General features: G+C 34.9%; 4 protein-coding genes across 5 annotated transcripts; 2 read left to right on the top strand and 2 right to left on the bottom strand.

Annotated features, from left to right (window-relative positions):
* Positions 1-2,104: 2,104 nt before the first annotated feature.
* LOC137805558 (protein MAIN-LIKE 2-like) lies at positions 2,105-2,689 on the bottom strand. The gene is made up of 2 exons (XM_068605502.1): positions 2,350-2,689; positions 2,105-2,247 (listed from the first exon to the last, which is right to left on the bottom strand). Exons 1-2 carry the CDS (start codon positions 2,687-2,689, stop codon positions 2,105-2,107), a joined length of 483 nt encoding a protein of 160 aa, XP_068461603.1.
* Positions 2,690-6,257: 3,568 nt separating this feature from the next.
* LOC137805559 (protein MAIN-LIKE 1-like) lies at positions 6,258-7,589 on the top strand. Its single transcript, XM_068605504.1, has 3 exons — positions 6,258-6,488; positions 6,561-6,734; positions 6,999-7,589. The coding sequence occupies exons 1-3, from the start codon at positions 6,258-6,260 to the stop codon at positions 7,587-7,589; spliced, it is 996 nt and encodes a 331-aa protein (XP_068461605.1).
* A 2,574-nt stretch (positions 7,590-10,163) lies between these two features.
* Positions 10,164-15,939, top strand: LOC137807160 (TMV resistance protein N-like). 2 transcript variants are annotated; one of them, XR_011080479.1, is made up of 6 exons: positions 10,164-10,764; positions 11,247-12,345; positions 12,452-12,727; positions 12,842-13,648; positions 13,753-15,535; positions 15,700-15,939. XR_011080479.1 is itself a non-coding variant. In XM_068607639.1 (5 exons), the coding sequence occupies exons 1-5, from the start codon at positions 10,292-10,294 to the stop codon at positions 15,421-15,423; spliced, it is 4,326 nt and encodes a 1,441-aa protein (XP_068463740.1). In that variant the 5' UTR covers positions 10,164-10,291; the 3' UTR covers positions 15,424-15,919. The 2 variants fall into 2 exon arrangements, 1 of the variants encoding a protein (XP_068463740.1); XM_068607639.1 differs by having other exon boundaries at positions 13,753-15,919.
* A 1,133-nt stretch (positions 15,940-17,072) lies between these two features.
* On the bottom strand, positions 17,073-25,358 carry LOC137807161 (uncharacterized). The gene is made up of 13 exons (XM_068607640.1): positions 24,805-25,358; positions 24,540-24,692; positions 24,231-24,443; positions 24,049-24,138; positions 23,846-23,962; positions 23,443-23,712; positions 23,000-23,156; positions 22,738-22,815; positions 19,119-19,219; positions 18,428-18,598; positions 17,963-18,037; positions 17,775-17,879; positions 17,073-17,620 (listed from the first exon to the last, which is right to left on the bottom strand). Exons 1-13 carry the CDS (start codon positions 25,192-25,194, stop codon positions 17,279-17,281), a joined length of 2,262 nt encoding a protein of 753 aa, XP_068463741.1. The 5' UTR covers positions 25,195-25,358; the 3' UTR covers positions 17,073-17,278.
* Between the last annotated feature and the right edge of the window lie 1,199 nt (positions 25,359-26,557).

Below are 26,557 nucleotides of genomic sequence, written 5' to 3' on the forward strand. Positions count from 1 at the left end.
TTTTCTATAGAGACAATTTTGTCTTTCCACAACATTGTGGGGGTACAGGAAGAAAAATGTGAGGGTACAGGAAGAAAAATGTAGGGGTGCAGGAAGAAACTGCCATACTTAGGACTCTTAAAATGGGTCCAATAGACTCATTTGCATACTCTATGATTCGGCTTCTTCTTCCTGCACCCCCATGTTTTTCTTCATGCACCCCACAATTTTAAATATCCCAACATTAACCTTGACCTACAATTTGAAAATGGGCACTGTGCTAGACTTCCATTGTCACTATTCATCTTCATCATTGAATATCAACTGCTGTGAAGGGTCTTTGTAATTGTTCAGAGCAAGGTGGAGGGCTACGCAACGTTGCCGAAATGTTGTTTGGGTTGTAGACGTAAGAGTTAAGTTTTTTTTAGGAGCATGGTGGTTATGGAGATTTCGGGGTTACCGGATACCAGGATCCGGTAATGTATTTCGGATTCATGAATCTGGTAATGTATTCCAGATTCATGAATCCAGAATTGATTAAATTGTGTTTTCTGGATGAGGGGGTGTTGCAGATGTTAAAACTTCATAAATTGTTATTTTCTGGATTGCTGAATCTGGAAGCCTAAATTGTATTACGGATTAGTGGATCCAGATTTTTTTTTTGTGTTATGGATTCCTGAATTCGGAATGCGTAACTTGCATTATGGATTTCTGAATCCGAAATTGTTTTTTTTTTCTGTTATGAATTCCTGAATCTGGAATGGTCTTTTTGAATTATGGATTGTTGGATCCATAATGATTTTTTTGACTTATGGATTCATGGATCCGGAATGCAATGATTTAGTTTCATTTTTTATTTATTTGTAGAAACATGGACAATAGTGAAGAATTTGAACAAGAATTATATGATGGGGTTGATGTGTGGGATGATGATGATATTGAAAAGTCATTATGTAAATTGAAGGGATATGAAAGTACATATGCGTTTACTACAGATGAGGTCAGGTTAAGTTTGTCAAGTATGTTTAAGTTGTTTGTTAATTAGTAAATGAAATAATTTGTTATGATAACTTTTGTAGATATTTCGTACTCGGGATGAGCTCCTAAAGTGGGTTAAAAAAGTGTTGTTTCACTTTGGTTTTGTTATTGTGATATTGAGATCGTATACTTTAACTGGCCAACGAGGAAGGAAGACATTTGTATTATTAGTTTGTGAGATAGGAGGTAAATACAAACGATATAAGAAGGATTTACAGGTTACTGAGAGTGGAACTAGGAAATGTGGTTGTCCTTTCAGATTACGAGGGTATCCAGTAAAGAGTGGTGAAGGATGGATATTGAAATTAATTTGTGGGTCTCATAATCATGATTTGGAAAATACATTGGTTGGTCATCCATATGCTGGTAGGTTCACATGTAGTGAGAAGTCAATGCTTATGGACATGACAGATAGTTCGGTGAAACCTAGAAATATTTTGCTAACAATGAAGCAAGTTTATAATGCACGATATATTTACAAAAAATCAGTACGAGGTGATAGAACTGAAATGCAACAATTGATGTTGTTACTTGAGCGAGATATGTATGTCCATTGGTCTAGGTTTGAAGAAAGGACGAATGTTGTGCAAGATTTATGGTCTACTCATTGTTATCCAATTGCCAAAACTTGGTGTTCATATTATACTAGTCGAATGCAAATGTTTACACAAATTATGTCCATTAGGCGACATTTATAGTTAATTGCATTGATAAATGAATATGTTAACATTCTGACTATTATAAATGCGGAAGAAGAATTGTCTAATTTCATAACCAAAGTGTTCATTCATAAAATTCAGAAATAATTGTAAACTAAGTCTTTCTTCACGAATGTACCCTGGAAATAATGAAATCCTCTCAAAAGGACGCACCGCTCTATGCTCTTCATAGGGCATCATTAAACAACACCTATACAAAGGCTATCTAATTGCATTTGAACAGATGCAAGTGTGGACAACCTACTCCCGACCACATATTTCATACACTGCGACTCATCCTCAACATAGTCATCCCAAAGCAGTCGGTGCCCAATACTTGGAAAGTGCTCATATATCCACGATGCCAATAACGTGACATACCCAACTAACTACCTAGTATTTGCATAGGAACCCTCTCCCAACTGCTCATACATTTGGGTCAAAGCAGCTGCTTCCCACGAGTATCCTCCGGTGTGCCTTAAATCTACAAATAATCCCAAGTAGGATACACTAACCGACGTAGCACTCTTATCTGCAAAGATGGTGCAACCCACTAGGTGTAGCAAATATGCCCGTGTAGCCACAATCCTTTATCTCTTAGAACATGCGTCCTCATACATCTCCCTCAACCAACTTAGACGCATATGTCCACCCCGACAATAACGAGTCTCAGCAGCTGCTACTCCCCGATCTACACGAAGTGAATCAACAAGCAAATCGGTCGCCGCAGCTGCATCCAAGCTCGGGTACATGTAAAATTTTCCGATAATTGGGAGGTGCAACAAATTTGACACATCATCCAATGTCATGGTCAACTCACCTACATGCAGATGAAAGGAATTTGTCTCTGGGTGCCACCTTTCTACAAAGGCACACAACAATCCTTTGTCTATCGTGTCATAGCTTGCCCCAACAAGTCCAACTAAACCTGACAACTCCACTGCAGGTAATATCCGAGGATGATGAACACCCATCTTATTCATTTTTCGGCCATGAGACACCAATTTTAACTATCTTCATTCCTAATTTAACCAACCAAAATCATATAAAATATACAATTTAATGAACGAAAATCATATCAAATTAACAGTGAACAATTATCATATTAAAACATATTTACTTACCACACCATTCCATAATTGCATGACCACATGGTCTTCATAACCTGTCAACAGTTTCTCATCCCGTGGACTTCCAGGATAACCTTCACCTTCTACTTCAGGTGCGTCTTCATCCTCCACCTCCATTTGGGGTTCAACTTCTTCAAGTTCAACATGTTCTGCATCTTCATGTTCAACATGTTCAACTTGTTCTTCATCTTCATTAACATGTCTTCTTCTTCTTCTAACAAAGACTGTGGGACGTAGACGATCACCTTGTGAACCTCCTCCCCTAGTCTTCACCATTTCTGTTCAATTACACCATTCAAGTTAAACCAAATTACAAATTAATGAATAAGATGTTGAACCAATACAAACACGAAACAAAAAATATAAAATTCTATTGAAACCAAAAGAGAGAAAAAAAAAAGCAGTGTATCATTTCTACTAAACAAATATAAATAAACTAAATAGACCAAAAAAAATATTAAAAGAAGAAAAAAAGAAGCTCATTGCAAATCATATACGAAATCTAGAAGAATAAAAGAATATTTCAACCAGAATAAAATAACATTCTGATCAAACATTCAATTAAATATAATAATTTGTAAAGTAATAAAATTAGGATATAATTGAGTAATAGCGGTGTGGTGAGAGGGATTTAAATATTGTATCTAAGATCACATCATAGATTCAAATCTTCTTGTAAAAGCTTAACCAAAAATAGTAATGGTGTGGGAGGTTGCATTTGATATGATCCAATTAAATAAAATGCATTTTGGAATAGATTGGATGTTCGAGTTGTATACAATCATATTTAAATTGTAACTTCCATCATATTTATATCCCATTAGCACACTTACATTCGATGATAGAAAAAAATCTTAGGATGAAGTTATATATGTTGAAGAAAGGATGACCATAAAAACACAAATCTGGATCCACAAATCTGGAATATTTCTGGAACCACAAATCCGGGATTTTACCGTGTTTTGTGATCCTAAATTCTACCGCATTCTATAATCTAAAATGTGAGAAAACACTTACGGAAACAAAAATCCATAAAAAAAATGGATGTGCAGATCCGAAAGCAAAGAAATTTACTTATCTTTGTCAAAAACACTCTAAATCACCAACAAAAAATGTGAGATTGAAAGGAGAATGATTTGGAGGTGCCGATGTTGGTAGAACATGAAAGACACGACTGCGCAATCTGAGAGCATCCTTACTTATGCCTCTCTAGGGTCTCTTTAGGTTAAGGAAATTTCTGGAATTTTAAAACTAATAAGGGCGATTTAGTTTTTGCATAAGAGTTTAAGGGTGCAGGAAGAAACTGTCCTATGATTCAAGTCAAGAATTAAAAAATAATAATGTAAATAAAAATAGATTTTCTTAGTTTAACCTATGTGATTTGATATTTATGTAAATCAAAATCGGACTAACTCGAAAGTTAATGGACTAACCCAATTATTATTTTATGTTAAATATTTGTCTTAATTCTTATATTTTTCATATTTTCATGTCAAATAAGTGAAAGAAATACAATTATTTATTGAAAAAAATAATAAAAAGATAATATATTTATAAAGGTCAATAATATAGATTTTATATTTAATTATAACCTAAAATCATCTATAAAGGCTATATTCAACCATCAAAAACTTTTTCAACATTCATCATCGAACTTGGAATTAAAAAGAAAATTAAAATTAATTTTCCTCAGTTTAATCTTCTTTTTACTCTAATAAATTATAGCTTAAAGAAGATAGTGAATTAATTAATTACTTCCAAAGCTTGACACTTATCCATCAAACACTACCAAAACTCCAATTCTAACCCTAAAATTTCACAAGGCCCAATGAAACCTCAAACCTTTTCATGCATAAGAAAAATCAAACCCTACTTTCATAAGTTTTTTTACAATTTTAGCAATACCCTTCTGAGTATAGTGGAGAATGTGGTGCATTCTTCTGTATTTGTCTTCATTTTTCAAGTGGTGATGGTTGCTTGTGGTGACTGGTGGTGAACATTGGTGGTTGAGGTAAGTTTTGTGGTATTTTTACTAGTGATAATTGTGTTTTCATTTGCTTATATTTTTTTTCATTTTTTTGGAAACCACAAAATCTAGAAAAAAAAAATCAACGAGGTGCAAAAATGAAGTATAAAACTAAAACAAATAAATTATATTCGCACTAGAACGTCAAATACAATAAATCTTCTTACCAATAATCTCATACATGCTCAAATGATGAATTGCTCTCCCAAATTATGTGGTTGGAGAATAATAAAAGTGTTGTGGCTGGAAGGGAGGTATGGGGGTACGGGACTGCAAAATATGGTTTTTATAAATGTGAAATTATGCTTCATTTAAGATTTTTTTTAAAATTTAAAAGAGTTAAAATCGATTTTTCACAATTAATATAGAGGAGCAGGAGGAGGAAGAATTTGCCATAAGAAAATTTAGAAGCAGATGCAAGAATGAAAGAAGGAAAAGAAAGAAGCTTGCCTTAAGTAAAAGAACAAAGTTTCAAACTTCTAGAAAACTTGATATGTGGAAAGCACAAAGAGAATGGAGAAGAGAGCTTGGTTTGTTTGAAAGAAAAAGAAATAAAGATTTTTAGTCACACCCTTTTGTAATAATTTCACACCCTCACTTTCATTACTTTTTGTTCTATTATTTTGTTTTGAGTCCATTATCTCAAGGCCAAAACTCTATTCACGGCAGATTCTCCCTACTCCATATCACTTTGGACTAGCACCCAATATGTCCTAGTGAAAAGACTAAAACACCCTTAATAAAATGAAAATTAGGTTACACAACCCAACAACCAAGCCAACAGCCTTCATTCTTCTAGTCATTGAGGCAACGCAAAATCTTACACACTTAAACGAACACCAACCCAACAACCAAGCACGTTGATTGTTCTGGTCACTAAGGCAGTGACGCAACCTTATAGACATCTCGAAAGCAGCGTTCAGGTAGCGTTTGTGAGGGACTTTGGTGGTGACAAAAAACGAAGCCACCGAAGAAGGAGACGCGTCGCAAAAGGTGAGTTTTCGTGTTGCCTGTGGGTTCCGTATATTTTTATACGGAAGTGTGTTGTGGGTTCTGGATATTTTTATCCAAAAGTGTATTGTGGGTTCCAGATATTTTATCTAGAAGTGTGTTGTGGGATGTGAATATTTTTATCCAAAAGGCTTTTTTATTAGATTCGGATTCAGAAATCCGTAATGTATTTATTAAGTGCGTTTTTATGTGCCCTCAATGATGTTCCTACTATCTTTGTCCTTAAAATTGGCCTTATAATATTATTGCACTTGACAAGTGTTTTATTTTTTCTTTAGTTTGGAACGATTAGTTCCTCAAATTACCCTTAACAAGGTGTTGTTTCTTGGAGGACCAAATTTATTTTTTATTTCATGGTCTTTTATGAATAGTAAGATGGTGAGGACTAGAGGTGGAGGATCTTCTAATTCGGACCGTGTGCGACCAACTGCATCTGTGAGAAGAAGGTGTGGTGGTCCTATTACTTTAGTTCCAAATGAGGACTTTGAAGATTATATTGAACAAGAAGTTGAAATTTATGATGAAGGCTATCCAAGAGGACCAGTGGATAAGTCATTACTAATTAATTATGAAGATCGTGTGGTCAGACAGTTATGGGATGGTTTGGTAAGTAATGAACATTAATTGAGTGTCTCTGGTATGTATGTATTTATTGATGATATATGTTGATTATTGTAGGATCGTTGTAAGCTGAAAGTTGTTTCTCATGGGAGAAAGATAAATAAGTTAGGAGCAACTCATGAGCGCATACAACTGTTGTATATTGGCCATGTGCTTATATATTGGTCATGTCCTTTGTCTCTGCAGGTGTCGTCTCTGCAGATTCTTGTGGATCTAGTGCTTCTTATGGATGTTTTATTAGTTGTTATGTTGCTTTTCTCTCCTTTAGTTTCTTAACAAAGGTTGGTGGTAGGATAGTTATAATGCTGATACAGTTTTGTTGAAGTTTTGGAACTGTCTTGGAGTGGTAAAGCTATAGGTTTAATTGTTAGAAGCTTCTGTTTAATCCATAAGGGGTGTAAAAGTTTAGTTTTTGTATACGGGTTGGGATATCCCTGAAGTATCCCTCTTAATTTTATTTATTCATTGCTGATAAAGAAAAATGAGTGCATACAGGCAGTTGTAGACATGTCTGGCTTAGGTGGTCTAGTTCATGCTAGTTATGAGAATTTAGATCGAGGATTGCTTTGTGCTTTTGTAAAGAGATGGAATGCAGAGACAAACACATTTCATTTACCTATCAGGGAGATGACTATCACTCTTAATGATGTGTCAAATTTGTTGCATTTGCCCATTGTCGGTCATTTTTACATGCACCAGACCTTAGATGCATATTCAACGAATGATTTATTGGTAGAATCCCTCCGTGTTGACCATGGAGTTGCATCTGAAGAGACAAGACACTGTCGAGGACCTCATGTGCGTCTCAGTTGGTTAAAAGATGTTTATGAGGACGCATGCTTAAAGAGGCAGTGGACTGTAACTGCCAGAGATTATTTACTTCACCTTGTTGGTTGCACTATCTTCGCTGACAAGAGTGTTACTTCAGTTAGTGTGATTTATCTTGAATTTTTTGCCGATTTGAGGCTGACCGAGGGATATTCTTGGGCGGCAACTGCATTAATTCACATGTATGAGCAGTTAGGAGATTGTAGTTATGCAAAGTCTAGGCAATTAGCTAGTTATGCGACATTGTTGCAAGGATGACTTCCCGTCTATAGGAATGAGACGTATGCAAACCCAATATTCTGAAGACAAACCTTGGTGTAGGATGTAAGAATCAAGAAAAGTTACTTCAATTGTTGTTGTTTGATTGCAACTATATACATTGACACCAGGTTCCATTCGGTTTTCCTCATACGATGAACACAGTGAAGAACGTCCATTTGAGTGGATATCGTTATTCTCTGATTATTTGGGGCTTGGAAATTAGACACGATTGCACATGCCAGAACGTGTTCTCCGTTAGTATGGATATGCGCAGATCATCCCTCGGCACCCATCTGTAGTTAGAGATGGCAATCCCACTACAGATGATCGAATCCCAGCAGAAACATAAATCCCCCATGGAATTTTGAAGAATTCTCTTTAGGCTCCAATGTGCCGCCTCAAACCTGTTACTTGTTGTGTTTCCTAAGTACATCACCTTATTTGTTCATGCCTTCACAACTTTTTCTTTATGTGGATGTAACCATGTAGCCATCACATAATCAACAAATATAGGCCATGGAGAATAGACAACTTGAAAAGCATTGACACGATCTTCAAAGGCCTCAACAATATCACAATCCACAACAAAAACTCCAAGGTTGCATTACTTGATCCCATGCCTCTCTTGGATGCACCAATATTTTACATTTTTCTTTCACATTTTTATCAATGTGAAATCGATAAAGCAAATTATAAGCTTCAGGAAACACGATTCTGATTGCATTCATTAAGGCAATATCTCTATCACATACCACCACCTAGGGTATGAATCAACTCTCAAAAACAATCCTTTAAGTCTGTCATGGGCCCAGAAAAAATTATTTTCCTTTTCTGTTGCTAGTAAACAAAATGCAACGGGAAAAATTAAACCTGTTGATGTAATCCCAACAACCTTAAGTAACGACATCCTATACTTGTTTGTTTTGTACGTACTATCCATCAGTATGACAATATTAAATGAGTTCACTAGTTTTACTGAATCTGGGTGTGTTCAAAATATCTTGCACTACATTCAACACCTCTTCACACCTACACCAATGCACATACATGTCTCGCTCTAGTAACAACATGAATTGTTGCATTTTTGTTCGGTGACCTCATTGGGATCTTCGGTGAACAATCATTTCATTATAAACTTACTTTATCGTCATGACATTCTTCTTATTTCTCTCTTTCATGATTAGTAAAATATTTTTTGGCTTCACTGAAGTTTTAGTCATATCCTTAACCATAGCATTTTCCTCAACACTTAACCTTCTAGCATACGGATGACCCACCAATGTCTCTGCCAAATCATGATTGTGAGAACCACAAATTAATTCAACCATGCACCCTTGACTGGTTTGCCTCGTAATCTGAAAGGACACTCACACTTCCTACATCCCGTTCGACTGATATCTACGTCTTTTTTATATTGTATGTATTTACCTCCTCTCTCACAACCTAATAATACGCACGTCATCTTTCCTCATTGCCTCGTCCATGTATCCAACCTTAATATAACAATAAAAAACTCATAACTATAGCCAACACTTCTTGCCCACTCTAACAGCTCATCTCGATTACGAAATACTTACAATAACATGCCAAATTTTATAGTCATTCATAAACAATAAGGTTCACACACCTAACATTTACCTTACCTCATTTGTAGTAAACGCCTCACTACACTCATGTGCCCTATGTTAATTATCTAACGCGTTATAAGTTATTGACGACTCCAGTTCAAAATCATCTAATCCATCCCACACATCAATCTCCCTTGGAAAAAAAAACATATCAGTTAGTTTCCGGATATACAAATTCGTAAGTCTCAAAATACCCTTTCGCATTTAGAAATCCATAACACATATAACCATTTCGGATATTCATATTCAGAATTCAAAATCTACTTCTGGATAAAGTTATCTGGAACTGATATTTCACTTACGGACATGTGCATTCGAAAGCTTGAACTGGAAATCTAATTTACTTACGAATTTGTATATCCAGAGTCACTACCAATGCATTCCAGAGTCAAGCGTCCATAAGCCTATCCAGGCTTCCAAATATCGTTATTCGGGAACATCTCAGCTCAAACAAAACGGAAAAATGAAGATGAATGTGTTGTCTTACTTCACAACAATGTGAACTGAAGCTAAGAGTGATACGGTTCCTCCACCACCACACTAACAACACCTCTTCTGCACCTCAAACGAACATCAAGTTTCTCTGCACCTTAGACCTGCACATTCTTTGAGAACAAAGAAGACAATGACAAATTAGAGTTTTAAAAGTTTTGTTGGGTGCAAATCCAAATTAATATGGTGCAGGAGAAATTGCCTTCACTATATCCATCACTCATAAACACATAAACCCCATAAACCATATTATTAAATAAATTAAAATTTAAAATAAATTAAATTTAATTATAACTTTTAAATAAATTCACACACTTTAGAATATTAATTTACGAAAATATGATTTTAGTTTTGTTTTTTTGTTAAAAATACGTATAACAAAATTTATCGAGAAAACACCATATAAAAATAGAATGTTTGATATTTTGTAGAATCATCTCATGTAGCTTTGTCGTTGTTTTCTCACCTTATTTTGAAAGCCATCGAAACTTTGTTCAGCATTGGTTGACTTTGGAAATTTACGACGACAAGTTGAACTGAGCTACTTCCTTGGCAAAACCCATTGCATTGGTTGAGTTTATGGCGAATCACGATGATTTTACGTATGATGTTTTTATGAGTTTCAAGGGCGTAAACGGTACTCGCTACGCATTCACCGATCATCTCTACCGAGCTTTGCTTCGTCACGGAATCAACGCCTTCAGAGACGATCAGAGTCTCCGGAGCGGGGACGAAATCCGTCCTGCTCTTCTTCAGGCAATCGAAGCTTCCAGAATATCTTTGGTCGTGCTCTGTCAAAACTATGCATCTTCCTCTTGGTGTCTTGACGAACTGGTCAAGATCATTCACTGTTACGAAAACAAAGGAAAACATGTCGTAGCAACTTTTTATTTGGTGGAACCTTCGGATGTACGGTACCAGAAAAACAGTTACGCAACTGCCATGAGTAAACATGAAAACAGATATGGAAAAGAGTCGGAGAAGGTTAAAGCATGGCGATCAGCTTTGTCCAGAGTTTGCGACCTAACCGGAATACACTACAGGAACCATATGTAAGTTCCGATCAAATCTCTGTTTATCTCTGATCACGTACATACTAGTTCTTTCTTACACTTGAAAATTACTTGTTAATCGGTTTAAGATTCTATTCGAACTTATAGAGATTAAAATGGAAAGTATGAGAAATAAAATGAGTTTAAAAGCGTAATCACAGGACTATAACAGGTAGATTTTATATCTGTTTCTGTACAACTTTTATAGCTTTTAAGATACTTATTACATGATAGTCAACAAATTTACTACGCATAATTGTTCTTTCTTGGATGAAAATGTTAAAAAGAATACATATTATTTATTCTATTATTTATGGAGTAATCTAGTGAGTAGAACATTTTTATTGTGTTAGTTCTATGTTGGTGTCTGTCCTGTGTTTCCAATTACGGTATAAGATTTTAATTAGTTAGTACAAGTTTCTTTTGCCGTTTATTAGTACTATTATAAAATGAATAGGCATAAGTATTGTGTGCCTATGCAGGTATGAAACCGAGGTTATTGAGAAGATTGTGAAAGACACCTCAGCTAAACTACCTCCCATGCCTTTACAAATCAAGCACCTAGTTGGATTTGATTCTCGTTTTCAACGGGTGAAATCTCTAATAGATGTTGAATCTAATGATGCCGTTTGCATAATGGGGATCTATGGGGTTGGAGGAATTGGCAAAACCACATTTGCTGTGGATCTGTATAACAGGATCAGGCATCATTTTGAAGCTGCAAGTTTTCTTGCTAATGTCAGAGAAAAATCAAATAAAAGCATTAAAGGCCTGGAAGATCTCCAAAGGACACTTCTGTCTGAGATGGGTGAAGAGACAGAAACCATTATTGGCAGTACATTTAAAGGAAGTTCTGAAATAAAGTGCAGGCTTGGACATAAAAGAGTTCTTCTGGTTGTGGATGATGTTGATTCTGTAAAGCAATTGGAAGCATTAGCTGGAGGATATGATTGGTTTGGTCCTGGTAGCAGGATCATTATAACAACAAGAGATAAAGATGTTCTACATGAGCATGATGTTGAAATTAAAAGATATGAAATGGAAGAGCTAAATTATCTTGAATCCCTTGAACTCTTTTGTTGGTATGCCTTTAATAGGAGCAGACCAGCAGAAAACTTTGCAAGCATCTCTACTCGTGCAGTAAGATACGCAAAGGGTATTCCGTTGGCACTAAGAGTAATAGGCTCCAATTTGAAGGGTAGGGGTCCTGAAGAATGGGAGACTGAATTACAGAAATATAGGAAGGTTCCAGATGTGGAGATTCAAGGTGTACTGGAAATAAGCTACACAAGCCTATCAGACTTGGACCAGAAAATTTTCCTGGACATTGCATGTTTCTTCAAAGGGGAAAGGTGGGATTATGTTAAAAGGATACTAGATGCTTGTGATTTCCACCCGGATATACAAGTATTTGTTAGTAAAGGTCTCTTAACTATTGATGAAAACGGTTGCCTGGAAATGCATGATCTAATACAAGACATGGGTAGAGAGATTGTTCGGAAGGAATCGCCATCAAACCCTGGTTACCGCAGCAGACTATGGTCTCTGAAAGAAGTTCATGAAGTACTTAAAGAAAATTCTGTGAGAATCTTGATCTTTTTATATTTTTAGTTACACCTTCATATGTTTGTGTACTTTGGCAAATGTATTTTGTGTTAATTCTCTTCATTGGCATGCATTTCTACAGGGAAGTGATACAGTTGAAGGAATAATGCTTCATCCCCCAAAACAAGAAAAAATTGATTATTGGACTGTGACAGCCTTCAAGAAGATGAGGAACCTCAGAATTTTGATTGTTCGCAATACAATATTTTCGTCTGGTCCTAGTTATCTGCCAAATAGTTTACGGCTAATCGATTGGAAGGGGTACCCATCAAACTGTTTTCCGCCAGACTTTCATCCCCACAGAATTGTTGACTTCAAGTTACCTCATAGTTCTCTGATATTTAAAAAACCATTTCTGGTACATGCATTTGCTTTCTCTTTCTATCCCCTCGCATGTGGCAAAACTGTCATGATTTAAAGCCTAATATAATGGACTATTCTCTAATCACTTTAATTATATTTTGTTTCGCAGAGATTTGAGGATTTGACATTCATCAATCTTTCCCATTGTCAATTCATAACTCAAATTCCTGACCTGTCTGGAGCTAAAAGCTTGAAGGTATTTACACTTGATAAATGCTATAAACTGGTAAGGTTCGATAAATCCATTGGATTTATGCCTAACCTTGTCTATTTAAGTGCTTCAGAATGCACTCTGCTCACAAGTTTTGTGCCAAAAATGTATTTGCCCTCTCTCGAAGTGCTTTCATTTAACTTTTGCAGAAGACTTGAACACTTCCCACATGTAACGCAAAAAATGGATAAGCCATTAAAGATATACATGATGAGTACTGCCATTAAAAAGATTCCGAATTCCATTGGTAACCTTACTGGACTTGAGCATATAGACATGTCAGTTTGCAAAGAGCTTAAATATCTGCCAAGTAGCTTCTTTTTGCTTCCAAAACTTGTCACTTTAAAAGTTAATGAATGCTCTAAACTTGGAGAATCATTTCAAAGGTTCCAAGAGAGCCGCCATTCAGTGGCAAATGGCAGTCCAGATTTAGTGGCACTTCATTTTTGTGAGACTAATCCATCATATGAAGATCTTTGTGCCATTCTTGAAATTTTCCCAAAACTGGAAGAAGTAAATGTATCACACAACGGATTTGTAGCCCTACCAAACAGCATAAGAGGATCTTCTCACTTGAAAAGTCTTGATGTGAGTTTCTGCAGAAATCTTAAGGAAATTCCAGAACTTCCCTTAAGTGTTCAGAAAGTGGATGCAAGATACTGTCAGTCCTTAACTTCAGAGGGATCAAGAATGCTATTGTCTAAGGTTTAACTACATTCACCGCACCATTATTCTTATAATGCAAGATACTGCAATTCCATAAAAATAGTATGTCGATGCAAACACACTAATGTCTTTCGTTGTGACAGGTCTCAGAAGAGATCCAAAGAATACAAGTTGTAATGCCGATGCTGAAAAGGGAAATCCCTGAATGGTTTGACTGCATTGGCACTATAGAGATTCCACATTTCTGGGCTCGCAGAAAGTTTCCCGTTGTTGCTTTAGCATTAGTTTTCCAGGAATCGAGAAAGAGACTTTCTGATTTTGAAGATGCTTTCCAGACAGCTTTAGAATCGTTCACTGGATTTGTGAAGTGGCACACTGTTAGCCTCCACTTGTTTATTGACGGACAAGAAATATGTGGTAGAGATTACCACTATTTCAACGTTGGAGAAGATCATGTGTTATTTTGTGATCTCCGAGTCTTGTTCAGGGATGAAGAGTGGCAGAGCCTCGACGCAAGTCTTGGAGATGATTGGAAGGCCATTCAGGTTCAATACGAATCAGACCTGATTCTGTGTCATTGGGGAGTTAATGTGTACGAGCAAGAAACAAACATGGATGATATCCAGTTCAGGTTTCCCACTTCCAGCTCCACTAGGAACTACACCCCATCATCACTTTTGGTTCCAAAAGGCTCTCCAAAGCAGAAAATGAAGCATATGCTGGAAAGTTTTGATCTACGAGACATGTTTAACAAGAATCTGTCTCTAATAGAGTCAGAAGAAGTTCCAAACAGGCATGGAAAAGTACTTTTGAGGACCTGGAGGAATGCTAAGGCTGAGATTAGTGAGGAAGCTTCAATTTCAATCTACGGGGCAAGTTTAAAGCAAGAACACGAAGAATCTGTAGAGGATGTGGTACAGGTTTTAGAGATGATAAAGGAGAATGTACCCAAACATTTTTCTGATTCAAACCCTGAAGAAATGCAATTGTTTGGTGGATTTGTGGAAAGATTGTTGAGGGCACGGGTAGAAGTAATGAAGGAAAACGGGTTGGACATGGGTATGCCTATTCTTCTAGAGTACACTGAAGCAGGAGGATCTAAATGTCGACGCTTTTGGGGAGTGTTGGAGTTAAAAGTGGGAGATCCATTTTACAAAGCAGTGTTGAGGAAGTATAACCACCTTTCATGGGAATTTTCGACCAGCAACGAAGCCTCCAACTCAGAGTCATGGTTTGAAAACTTGAGGATAACCATTGTTTTGTTGAAATGCTTGGGTCCAGCCATGGAGGAAGCTTCAAGCTTTGGCTATGAGGAATCCTTGGAGGAAGGATACTACGATCCTGAACTGGAAGAGTTAATGATGAGGATTGAGCAAGATGCTATGGGGTTTAATAAATCTTACGGCAAAATGAAGGCATCTATTGTTCAAACCGATGAGTCAATTTCTCCAAAGTATTTGTTTGAGACATTAATCTTCAGGAGACTAATAGCTTTGGGAAAATTGTCAATGTTTGGATCTGCAGCCAAGTTCAAGATAACACCTTATGGGAATATAAGGGTTGAGGACGATCCTTTCCGCACTCTGAAGACATGCTTCTGGAGTTTGATCTTGATTCTTTATCTACTTTTCTTCTTCATAATCATATGTTTATTTTGTTTGATACGATATGTGGGGCTTTTGATTTGTAGGATACCAGTAATAAGAAAGATATTAGCGTGTGGTTGGTGGCTTGTCATGCAAATTCTATGGCCTTGTAAATACTTGTATCATAGAATGGTTCAGATTATGAAAATAAAGAAGAAGGAATTGTAGTAAAATAGTGGCAAAGCAATGTTGGGAGTTAAAAGTTATTTTGGTAGAATGTGTTTCCACATTTATCTACAATGGTAGAATTGGGAGAGGATTTTTGCTGAATCACATCCAGGTTTGGTCTTGATCCTGTACACTATTGCATCTTCTCTTGCATTCTCATTATTTTGAATCGGCATTGTTTGCCCCATGCAAAAGTTATTCTTGATTTTGATTGCTCTTTGCTTGCATGGAATCCCCTTTTCCTTAATGGAATTGTACAATTTGGATCATTGACAGAGATGAGAAGGGGAAGGAGTCTTTTTGGGAAAAGAGTACAAGCAAGCAGAGATAGTTCTAGCTTTTTATGTATTTTGTTCAATTGGTGGACAAAAGCAGAGTATTTGCATTTATTACAGCTGGTGGCATTCACTCATTGAGTGTTGAGTTTGTAAAAAGAATAAATTATACTATTTAATGTGTTTGGATTGGTGAGAATAATTTAGAGGAAAGAAATCACATATTTTCTGTTTTGTTGAGGAAAAAGTGAAAAGAAAAGGGGGGAAATTGACTTTTTAAATAAAAATAATTATTTTATTTTTAAACTCTCTTTTATCTTTCTTGCCGCCTTGAGATGAGAAAAATTTATCAATATAAGATTAATATAGGATTTTTTTATATATAAGAATTGGCAAGAGAGATAATTTTAAAAAATTGTAAGACTTTTGAAACTAATTTTTATTTATTTTTACTAACAAATTTCATCATTTTTTTATATAACTTTTCAACCAAATCTTTAAATTTTCATATTATTTTTTATCTATTTTTACTCTACTAACTCATTTTCATCCAAATTATTTCTCTATCTTAATGAACAAAACATGTGCTTCATATAAATGTGATGTTGTCATAATAGTAAGGAACTTATGAAATTGTGATGTTGGACTTCATATAAATGTTGTCATAATAACATTGAAAATACTCTCTAGCCCATATTTAATAATTATATATTAATAAAAACTAATTCCACTTTTTCTTAAATTTTTTTTTGAATAAGATATACATATATTTATAAAAGATTAAATTAAACTAATACTATTTTTTTAATTAAACAAATGTTCGACATTTACAACCACTCACTTATTAAAACTAGAAATATTATGCAAATATACAAAGTCTCGTATTCTTTTAATGTTTTCAACGATCTTTCTTATAGAAGTAGTAGCTTAATATTTTTTAATCAATTAAAAAAATTGAGATAACGCAAACTATAGATTACAAACTTCTTTTTTTAAAAAAATAAGCATGTTTAATGAAGCTTAATTATAAATTTTAACTGTTTTCTTTTAAAATTGTTTGAGAAGTTTAAAGTGTGTATTTAGGTTTTTTTAGAAAATAAATAATTTTATGTATCTGTACGTTTGTAGCTTATTATTTATCAATAGCTTTGTAAAACTTTCCTGTAATTATTATATGATTCGTTGTTCTTAATTTATATAAATAAGTTTACTTTTCAAAACATTTATTTAAATAAAAACAAATTATAATTATAATTTAAATAATGAATTTAAAAAATCTAAATTATTGGAAGAGTGGAATTCATTAACAAGGGATCCGATTAAAAAGTTAAAAGAAGAGATGGGACATCGAAAAGAAAGTAATGGAGAAAAATGTTTGTTAGAGGGGCAGATAAAACTTGGTATTGTTTACTTTCTTCTTTGTGGATACAATGGTATAATTTGATTTGATATCTATTGCAAGTTTAAACTTGCAGGACTATCATCAGAGAAAACTATACAATATAACAACGATGACCTGCTCATATACATTCCCCAAGTTACAACTATATAAACAAAATTCATACAACAAAATTGAGACTTCAGCCCTCGTTTCCAGAACAGCATACTTCTGAACAACAACTGATACAGCCAAAGCATCCTAGACCAATGCAGAGTTGTGTCAATGCAGTTGCACATTGGTTGTTTAACCGGGCACAGCACTGGATGCAGCACATGCAGCAGCAGTAACTGCACAGCGTTTCACAACAATTTGTGGCCGCCTTAAAGATTTCAGGAACTTCAGGCAATTTCGATTCATATCCGGGAGGAGTATTTTCAGCAGTTGCAGTTAAATTGCCAAAGCCGATACCCAAATGTGGTAGTAAAATCATTCTCTGCCCTTGGACGGGTGCCTCAAACTGACCATTGCTCTTTTCTGACGCCTGTTTCCGATTAATGTAATTAGATAGCAAAATAATATAACCAAACCATAATAAACAAGCATAGTTATTAACTATTTAGTGTTAAAAATAGGCGTTTAAATGAAAGCGTTATTTAGTATCTGATTTATTCAAAAAGATGAGTGGAGTGACATACTTTCGTTCCGGCCGATTCCTTGACTTTCTTTATATGATCGGTCTCCAGTAAAACCATTCGTGTATACTCAGAGATAAAACCCGTCTGCAGGCTCAGTTTTGCAACCTGCAAATTTAATGGAGCAAACAAAAATTTATTCAACAGTAAAAGAAACTCAAAATGATTGGACTGATGGCATGGTAACAAACCTTCTGCTCTAGCTGTTTATTTTCCAAAAACCATGCTTGAGCGGTAAGATGATGTATTTGATCTCTTGCAGAAACCTGTTAAGAGAGAAAATATAGCAATATAATGAATAATAATAATAATAAATAAAATGAAACAGAAATGTAAAATTGCGGACATTAAGTTATTAACTTATAAACCAGCGTCTGATCAAAACATGTGGGACCATGACTGCAAGAATAAGATGAAGCTGACATATACTTGTGTTTGACTGGCATACTAAACAAAGAAGACCAATGATTCTTTATATACCCATTTCCATAGATCTTACAATTATGATAAATTTGACCCAACTAATCTGCTATTTGAAAAAACAGCATTTTCAAAGAGGTTCATGTAAGCACTAAATAGCTCAGCATCACTGACAAACATAATTTATATGCAATAAAACTTGAATTGCAAGTATGCTAGGTAGAAGACTTCTTTACCCTTTGTACAGGCATGTCCTTGGCATTTTGTATCTTCATATCTACTACAAAATTACTGAAATCAGCCAAAATACCTTCGACTTTCAGAGTTTTAGGAAAATTTCCCCTGTATCTTCCAGATAAAATCAGTGGACCCTCTGATGAAAGATCTGGAATACGAGTAGGGTATACCTATAACATACATTGCAGATAATCCCGTAAGAGAGAGTAACAAGCTCAGGGAAAGTCGGACATTCAGCAAATTTGCAAAGAAAATAAATTGTCATAAAGGCCAGGACATGTAGATTCACCATGGCAATCTTGGTTTTCAAATGTCGCACTGAAGACAATATAAATAGGAAAAGACATGACAAAAATCATAGGTAAAAGCACAATTAGCCATAACCACCGTAAGTATTAGGGAACTACAGTACAACGACAAGAATAACAATGAAATGGAGCACAACGGCACATTTTATCATGCACAGTAATCAATTCAGCACTGGTCATAAATTAAGACAGTAATGCAGATTCAAAAGCAGAAGGGGTGGCCATGGCACATGAACTCAAGGAAGAAATAAAACACTTCAAATGAAAGACAGTAGTTTTGTACATATCAATTTTTTGGTAATGACGACCAGAAAGAGTTAAAAACAGGTAGCAAAATGTTATTTTCAAATTCAATCTAACAAGGTATTATGTAAAATTTTACCTCGAGTTCACCAAGATTATCCAATGAATCCACTTTGATATTTGCAAGAATGAGAGATGAAGCTTTGTCAAACAGTGACAGCATTCGAGGCTCAATCGAATCTGGCAATTCAAGAAAGAGAGCCCATTATCAAATTAGGTTTTAATGCATAAAGCATTTGCATCCTTCTCTCATAGTAACCAATTGAACCTACTTTGGTTAAATTTCAACAATTCCGTCATATACCAGGCAAGGGTACTTTAGTCATGATATTATGAAATCCTTCAGGGCTAAGCCATGATATTATTAAATAGTTTATGTACCGTATTTGGAAATAATAAAAAAACTGAGGATCTATGAGCAATTATTAGATAACTTTTGAATAAATATTACTACAAAAATGCTATCTCACATTAATGAAATTTGAATAACCAAATTCTTAGGAATATGATTCAACGCCATAAGACTATTAAACAGTTCAGGACTATGTTTGGAAATAATAAAAAACTTTGTTGACTTAAAGAGAAATTATTAACTTTGTTGAAAATCTCACATTGACTAACATATATAAGTAGGTGCAGTGCAAACTCACATTATGAATCAGTTTTGTAAGGTTGAATTAGGCTTAAAAGTTCACTTCTAATATAATATCAAAACTATATAAAGTCTATCCTAGTGAGAATTTGTTGAACTAATTATATAGTCCCACACACTCGGTGTGAGAGGATGTCAGAGATTCCACATCGACTAGAACATTTTATAGTATATATAAGTGATTGCAAACCTCACCTAGATTTGGTAAGGTTGAGTTAGGCTTAAATCCACTTCTTAATAAATTTAAATAAGTATTACATCAATAAAAGTGTTATCTCCCTAAATATAGATCACACAACCATTAAAGGGAAAAGACCAAATTCTCAATATATTCTTAACAGTTTCATCCAATGTCATTAAAGGGAAAAACATAATTTTTAAATCCTTCAAAAACCAGTAACGATATTATTAAATAGTTTATGGAAATTATCTAAAACTTCAAGGACCTATAATCAATATTAGTGGACTTGTGAATAATTTTGAAGAATATCATTCATAAGATCCCTCTCACAATTTCCTCCAATGTCTTTCATGGTCCCCTTCTCAATGATAAAAAGGACCATACAATCTATTGTATTAAATGCTTATGCTTCTAGTTAATGCATATACGTCCTCCAAACCACCTTATAACCGACTTTAGGTGATCTTTCTCCATCAATATCATACCAATATATTTTGTATACAAATCGCTTTTTAACCCTTGGCTTCTCTTGTTTTGTACATCTTAAGATTATATTTTGTCACTCCGAGCTTTCTCTTATCCTTTTAGAGTCTAAAATTCACTACCAAAGAGTAGTAGAGACATGTACCATTACAAACATAATTAATAAAACATTCTTTTGAAAACTTATTATATATTTTGCAATCACAACAAAGATTTATTTTCGTGTGACTTATATTAGAACTATACATGTATGATGAGTGAACTACAAGCCTGAAAATTTCAGGAGTGAGACTAAGGACTTTTTTACATGTTCCTAGTGAGCACATCGGACACTAAATTAAACAAGGACATAAGGATGAAAGTGCTGAGGGACTTATAAAAAGATTATCCCTATTTGCATGTTTTTGGTGAATGACACAGTTTTGGTAGCAATCTGCAGCTAATGTAGCAAAAATTAGAGATTGAATAGCGCTTGTGAATAATCCAAGGAACATGACACATAGGAACTACTAAAGGTACAAAAGAAACAATAACGACAACTACTAGTTCATGAGCTAGTATATTTCCAAAAAGTCAAAAACTAAGTGTTAACAGGTAAAAGTATTGGAGTTGGTTGGATTTATTTACTGAAATAAGGTAACCCTTTTTTTACACACCTACATAGAAACATGCAACTGATATAAGTAAAGCTAATGCAATGATAGTATTTAAATCATTTGTGGGAGCAACTAACTGCCCATGAGGTAATTGTATGATTTACTAAGGTAAAAGAGCCCCAAACCAATTAGAAACAATAATTACTTGCTTCTTTGACTTCTCAAAATACATGCAAGGCCGTTTTGATGTAATTCTATTCTTTTGGGAAAGTCATTACTCTCACATTTCCTGGAATTTTCAGGCTAGTAGTTCACTCATCATACATATCTTACACAGTTCAAATATAAGTGAATCCTTTCTTTTCCTGAAATTTTCAGGCTAGTAGTTCACTCCTCATACATATCTTATACAGTTCTAATATAAGTAACACCTTTCTTTCCTAGATATTTTCAGGCTAGTAGTTCACTGATCATAACATATCTTATACAGTTCTAATATAAGTAACACATTTCTTTTCTAGATTCTTCAGCAATACTTCTTGATACTTGATCATATAACATCCCCAAGTCAACAAAAACTATGTACAACTCTCATTCTTTCCGTAGTACCTTTGTATCAACTCTCATAACAGACAAACAAATTCTGCCTTGGACAAATAACAGTATAGTGATTTTAAATTTAAAAACTCTAGCCTCTGTCTTAATCTATGCTTAATCACTTAAATTCCATCACTGAGATTTATCATCTCTCAAGACCTCGTAATTTATCTAAAACCCTTCTAATCCTCTTAGACATGCCATCACAAATGAGGTTAACACTACCTTGTAAATCCTAAAAACCTTTCTCTAATAATTTATCCTTAACGGTCAAATTTAAATCCCTTAATCTGCCAGAATTTGATTCTAAATTGTCCCTTAAAACAAACATCAATGATCATTAATCTGTGTTGCATAATTGCATTGCATTACTCTCTTTTTGAAAGCATCTTGTAACCCTTGCAAACTCTTTTATTAATGCGTCTAACCTAAAGGAAATCAATTTGTGAATAATCTGCTCGCTAAGTATGCATAATAACAAAATCTGCTCGCTAAGTATTCATAATATTGAAATCATAAAAGGTACAGAAATCCAGAATAATCTGTCTTTCCTCATTATTTCTCGGAAACCAAACATGTCCATTTAGATGCTTGCCTACTATAATAATCTTTTCCTCTTGGAAATAGCCTTCAACCAACCCCTCTATATTTAACCAAAGCTTTCTAGTAAATGTTCTTCGAATCTTAATTGTGGTGCACGTATTGATGATGTGCATACAAATTGATGATATCAGCGGTCTTTGATGAAACCATTAATTTGAGATTAAATATTGTCCCCAAACCTTTGCAATTTCAGTCCATAATAGCACCCATGTCATTGTTTCCTCTAACATACGACTTGGTACTTACAAGAAACACAGTTACTCCAGTTTACCGATGTGTAATGTTTGCTGTCAATGACCTAAGACAACCCCTCTCCTGCTTTAGAATAAACATTGAATATAAAATTAATACTCTCTCTTCCCTGAATTGCAGATAATCCAAAAGTTCATGCCAGAGTCAATAACTAGGAGCCCTAAATAAATGCCAAGACTATGCAACAAACCTCATAATCGAATTGCTTGGTAAGCCACATATTTAGTGACATGGTTTGATGACCAAAATTTGTCTAGAACACCATAACATCCTCTAACTGGTAACAAAACCAAAAGATAATTAGTTACTTTTTAAAGTTAAATTCAGAACATACCAACATCCATTGCAGAATCGTATTGGCCCCTACCGAACATTGCAAGGGTCCGCAAGAAATAATGATTGCAGAATAAACCTGTGGTTAAACGAGTTTAAGATGAGTGATAAAATGAAGAATTTTTGTCAATATTTACAATGAATTAGAATAACTACGAGCAATATCTTGAACAGGGTTTATGAAAATTAAAAGAATGTCACAATGATAAAATTTATGACAAGTAGCAAGTTTTGACCAAGGCTAAGAATACTAGGAATCGTACCAATGCCAAAAGTGTAAATTCGAGGGCATATTGACTCTCCATTGATCATACGATTCTTTACCATAGCACAAATTTGTCTCTCATCTTCAACAGTTCCATCTGTAACTAGGAAAATTATTGGAACTGAATTTTCAGCATTGGATAGCATCTCTATTGCCTGAAAAGAAAAGGCATATATAAATAAACAAATAAACTGCATTCTAATCAATGATATAGGGAAGAAAACAATTACACTGATAATAATACGTCAAACAAGTCTCAAAACACAGAAAGATGAAACAGAATTTAAGGAATTGGTTTTCCCTGCATCAAGCTGCGCAAAGATTATTTTTGCTCCAAAAGAAAACTGATTAATCTGCTATATTACACTTCATAAATCATGGTTCAGTTTAACCACAGCTCAATGATAGTTAGATTAGTGAGAAACGGTATTTCATAGGTACCGTGTTCAAGGGACGTGAAATATTTGTACCACCTCCAGCAACAAAGTTCAAGTTAATCCACTCAGTAGCTCTTTTAACAGCATCCTCGGAAGCCAATTCCATCGATTTGGAAAATAGATAAGTCTCTCCATTAAAGGCTATAATATTAAATGAATCGTCACGATTAAGCTTGGAGAGAGCGGCCAAAACTGCATATTTTGTGTCTTCAATTAGCTTTCCCAACATGCTACCACTAATGTCAATAATGAATATTATTTCCTTTTTGAATACCTGCAAATTACAAATACAAGAAGTAAGGACAAAAGGACACTAATATACATACATACCCCCCCTACACACACACACACACATATATATTAAACACCGGAAGTACACCTACAAAGTTTGAAGTTATAGTACAAACCTTCTCACATTGAATATCTCCTGGAGAAAGGTACATGTAGAACATTTCTCTTTGATCAAGATCATGCCCGGATGCAGATTCCAAAACAACACCACCAGTCATATGACTCGAAGAAACCTAAATGCAGACAGTGAGCCAATTAAATTGCCTTTCAACTTCACAGACTAAAAAAAAATTGGTCATCATGACTCATGAGTTCTTACAGCGTATGAAAAGCTAAAATCAACTTTAGACCACGATAGAACATCAGACTCATACAAGAAGGCCGTACTACCCGCATGACGACTCACTTGCTGGACCGTCCCCACAAAACAGTCAATCGTTAGTACGTACGTCACAAGTAAAATTCAACAGCGTTGCTACAAAACAAAAACCAAACACAAACCTTCATTGGGTGGCTTATTGTCTTGCACAGAAGCTCACCTCCAGTAACAGCATCCAAATTAATTCGTATCTTTTCTCTCTTAGGTATCTTCTTCCCCGCGGGGTTGACAAAATCAGGAAAGTTAAAAGGCACATTCAAAGAGAACAGGCCATTGGAGTACACTATTTTCTGATACCAACGAATTTTAATCGACAAATTGGAACCCCCATCAATCTATCACAAACAGTGAGAATCCAATCACAATCAGCACCATATCAAGGGAAAAGAACTAAACCATACAAATCAAAGCAACGTATGAAGCCTAATTACCTGTGGTATAGTTAAGGTAAATATATTAGGGGTGAGAAACCCTCCGTTTTGAGGTGGCGCGAAGTTTTGGTTCCCTTTGTCATCTTCCATAACAACCAGTTCAGTAGAATATGATTTTCTAGGCACGCCAACCTCAACACCTAGAATTGAACCCTGTTAGCCAAATTATATCAGAACACAAAATCTGCAACACATTAAAAACCTTATTACTCAAATTAATTTAAAATTAAACAAAATAAACCTCCATGATTGTATATGACAGTACCTGACGGCCCATGGGAATAGCGACACGGCAATCGCAGGAGCGGCTTGCCTTGATGCAGTGGAGTCTCCAAGTCCCGGAAACCGTGACAAACGCGGTTTCGTGGTGACAGTCAACTTCCATCTGAATTGCGGTCATCTGAAGCGGAATCAGCGCCGGAGGATCACACCTTCCGTGCACGTGCGGCTGGTAGCTAGGGATGTCGGGGTTGTCCACGATTCCTGGATCGCAGATCACCGCGTAAATCATCGAAGCGGAAGGCAGGAAAGCCTTTGCCGAACGTGCCATCGGCGGCGGAGGTTTCGGCGGCGCCACCGCCCTGTCCTTCCCGAAGTATATACGCTTGGAGAGCTTCAGTCCGTCGTCGACCGCCTTGGAGAAATCCTCCGCCATGACGGAGAGAAGAAAAGAGAAGAAGAGAGAAAATGAGCTTTGGAATATGAAGAGAAGAGTGCAGAAGAAGCAGAACGGTTATTTTACAATTTCGCATTTGGATTTATACATTCATATTCTATATATAATGGCAAAGGAAAAGTAGCATGAAGACACTGTTGGGGTGGGGGCCCTCTCAAGTGCCGAGCCCGGTTTTCCGTTACAAACTGCGTGTGAGCATTTACCTGTTGCCACGTGGCTTTATTCCGTGTCGGCAAGTGGAACGCTGATTCCGATTTCTTTCTGGTTTTGTTTAAACTTTTATTATTATCGTTGATCATTGATTTACTTCTTTTCTTTTATCCATGATTGGGTCTTATTCTATTTAATTTATTTAATTAGATGCCAAAAATTATAATGACAATAATGGTCCATTCTAAATTAGTGTCATGCACTGTTGCATTTATTATACGCAACTAATGAACCTCCCCGCTCTGTCTTTATCCCCACCCCCTGCAACTTTACCGTTGCTATGGCCACCCTCATCAAATTAATAAATTACTATTTTAATTACTAATTAAATACTTTTATATTAAGTAAAACATTAAATTAAAACACGTAATTCAAAAACTTAATAGTAGAGATTAAAAATAATAATTCAAATACTTTATGGGCAAATTTATATATGCGTGAAATGAAATATATCTGAAATTATTATGTCTTGGGCGGTGACTCTGGGCGTTGTCAACTTCCAATCTCCGGAATTATTTTAAAATTATATTCCCCCGTAAAGGATGGACCAATGAAAATGAATATATACATTCTTTATGTTGTACCGTTAACGATGAAAATAACAATAATTATATGTATATTTTTTGAACTTGTCCTTTATTTTATTTTCCATCTAACTTTCAGACTACATGTACAAAATGTATGGTGTGCACCTAAAAAGTCATACTAATATATACAATTTCTACACTTTAGGAGATAAATATTTAGTTCTATATGTTTATAATTCATAGTAAATAATTTTAAATTTATAATAATTAATTTACATAGTTTTTAAATATATAATCGATAAATTAAATTCTGATATAAAAATATGTTTAAAATAAATGGATGCATTAATATAAAATATGTAAATAAAGAAGAAATATTATATAGTTTAAAATTAATTTGTGATCCTCACAAACTTGTATGTCATATAATTGTTCTTTTTTTGGAATTAGATTATATGGGTTTCAATTTGACACATTATTAACTTTTTTGTTGCTATTTATTTTAAGATAGAGTATCCGTGGTTTAAGTTCTGTCAACAAAATCATTGAAATTTAGTTAACATTTTCATTTTATTACAAAATGAATAACATTTGGTTACTTGTCA

This window comes from Phaseolus vulgaris, chromosome 3 (genome assembly GCF_000499845.2).
Source record: "Phaseolus vulgaris cultivar G19833 chromosome 3, P. vulgaris v2.0, whole genome shotgun sequence".
In the NCBI taxonomy this organism is placed as follows: domain Eukaryota; kingdom Viridiplantae; phylum Streptophyta; class Magnoliopsida; order Fabales; family Fabaceae; genus Phaseolus; species Phaseolus vulgaris.

Excerpts from the sequence above, each read along its gene's own strand:
- LOC137805559 (XM_068605504.1), top strand. The coding sequence starts at position 6,258 with ATGGTGAGGACTAGAGGTGGAGGATCTTCTAATTCGGACCGTGTGCGA. Across the intron at positions 6,489-6,560 it reads GACAGTTATGGGATGGTTTG|GATCGTTGTAAGCTGAAAGT; the intron begins GTAAGTAATGAA and ends TGATTATTGTAG. Across the intron at positions 6,735-6,998 it reads ATCTAGTGCTTCTTATGGAT|GCAGTTGTAGACATGTCTGG; the intron begins GTTTTATTAGTT and ends GAGTGCATACAG.
- LOC137805558 (XM_068605502.1), bottom strand. The coding sequence starts at position 2,689 with ATGGGTGTTCATCATCCTCGGATATTACCTGCAGTGGAGTTGTCAGGT. Across the intron at positions 2,248-2,349 it reads GGGTGGACATATGCGTCTAA|ATAAGAGTGCTACGTCGGTT; the intron begins GTTGGTTGAGGG and ends CCATCTTTGCAG.
- LOC137807160 (XM_068607639.1), top strand. The coding sequence starts at position 10,292 with ATGGCGAATCACGATGATTTTACGTATGATGTTTTTATGAGTTTCAAG. Across the intron at positions 12,346-12,451 it reads AAGTACTTAAAGAAAATTCT|GGAAGTGATACAGTTGAAGG; the intron begins GTGAGAATCTTG and ends GCATTTCTACAG. Across the intron at positions 12,728-12,841 it reads TATTTAAAAAACCATTTCTG|AGATTTGAGGATTTGACATT; the intron begins GTACATGCATTT and ends TTTGTTTCGCAG.
- LOC137807161 (XM_068607640.1), bottom strand. The coding sequence starts at position 25,194 with ATGGCGGAGGATTTCTCCAAGGCGGTCGACGACGGACTGAAGCTCTCC. Across the intron at positions 24,444-24,539 it reads TTACCTTAACTATACCACAG|ATTGATGGGGGTTCCAATTT; the intron begins GTAATTAGGCTT and ends TGTTTGTGATAG. Across the intron at positions 17,621-17,774 it reads AGGAATCGGCCGGAACGAAA|GCGTCAGAAAAGAGCAATGG; the intron begins GTATGTCACTCC and ends AATCGGAAACAG.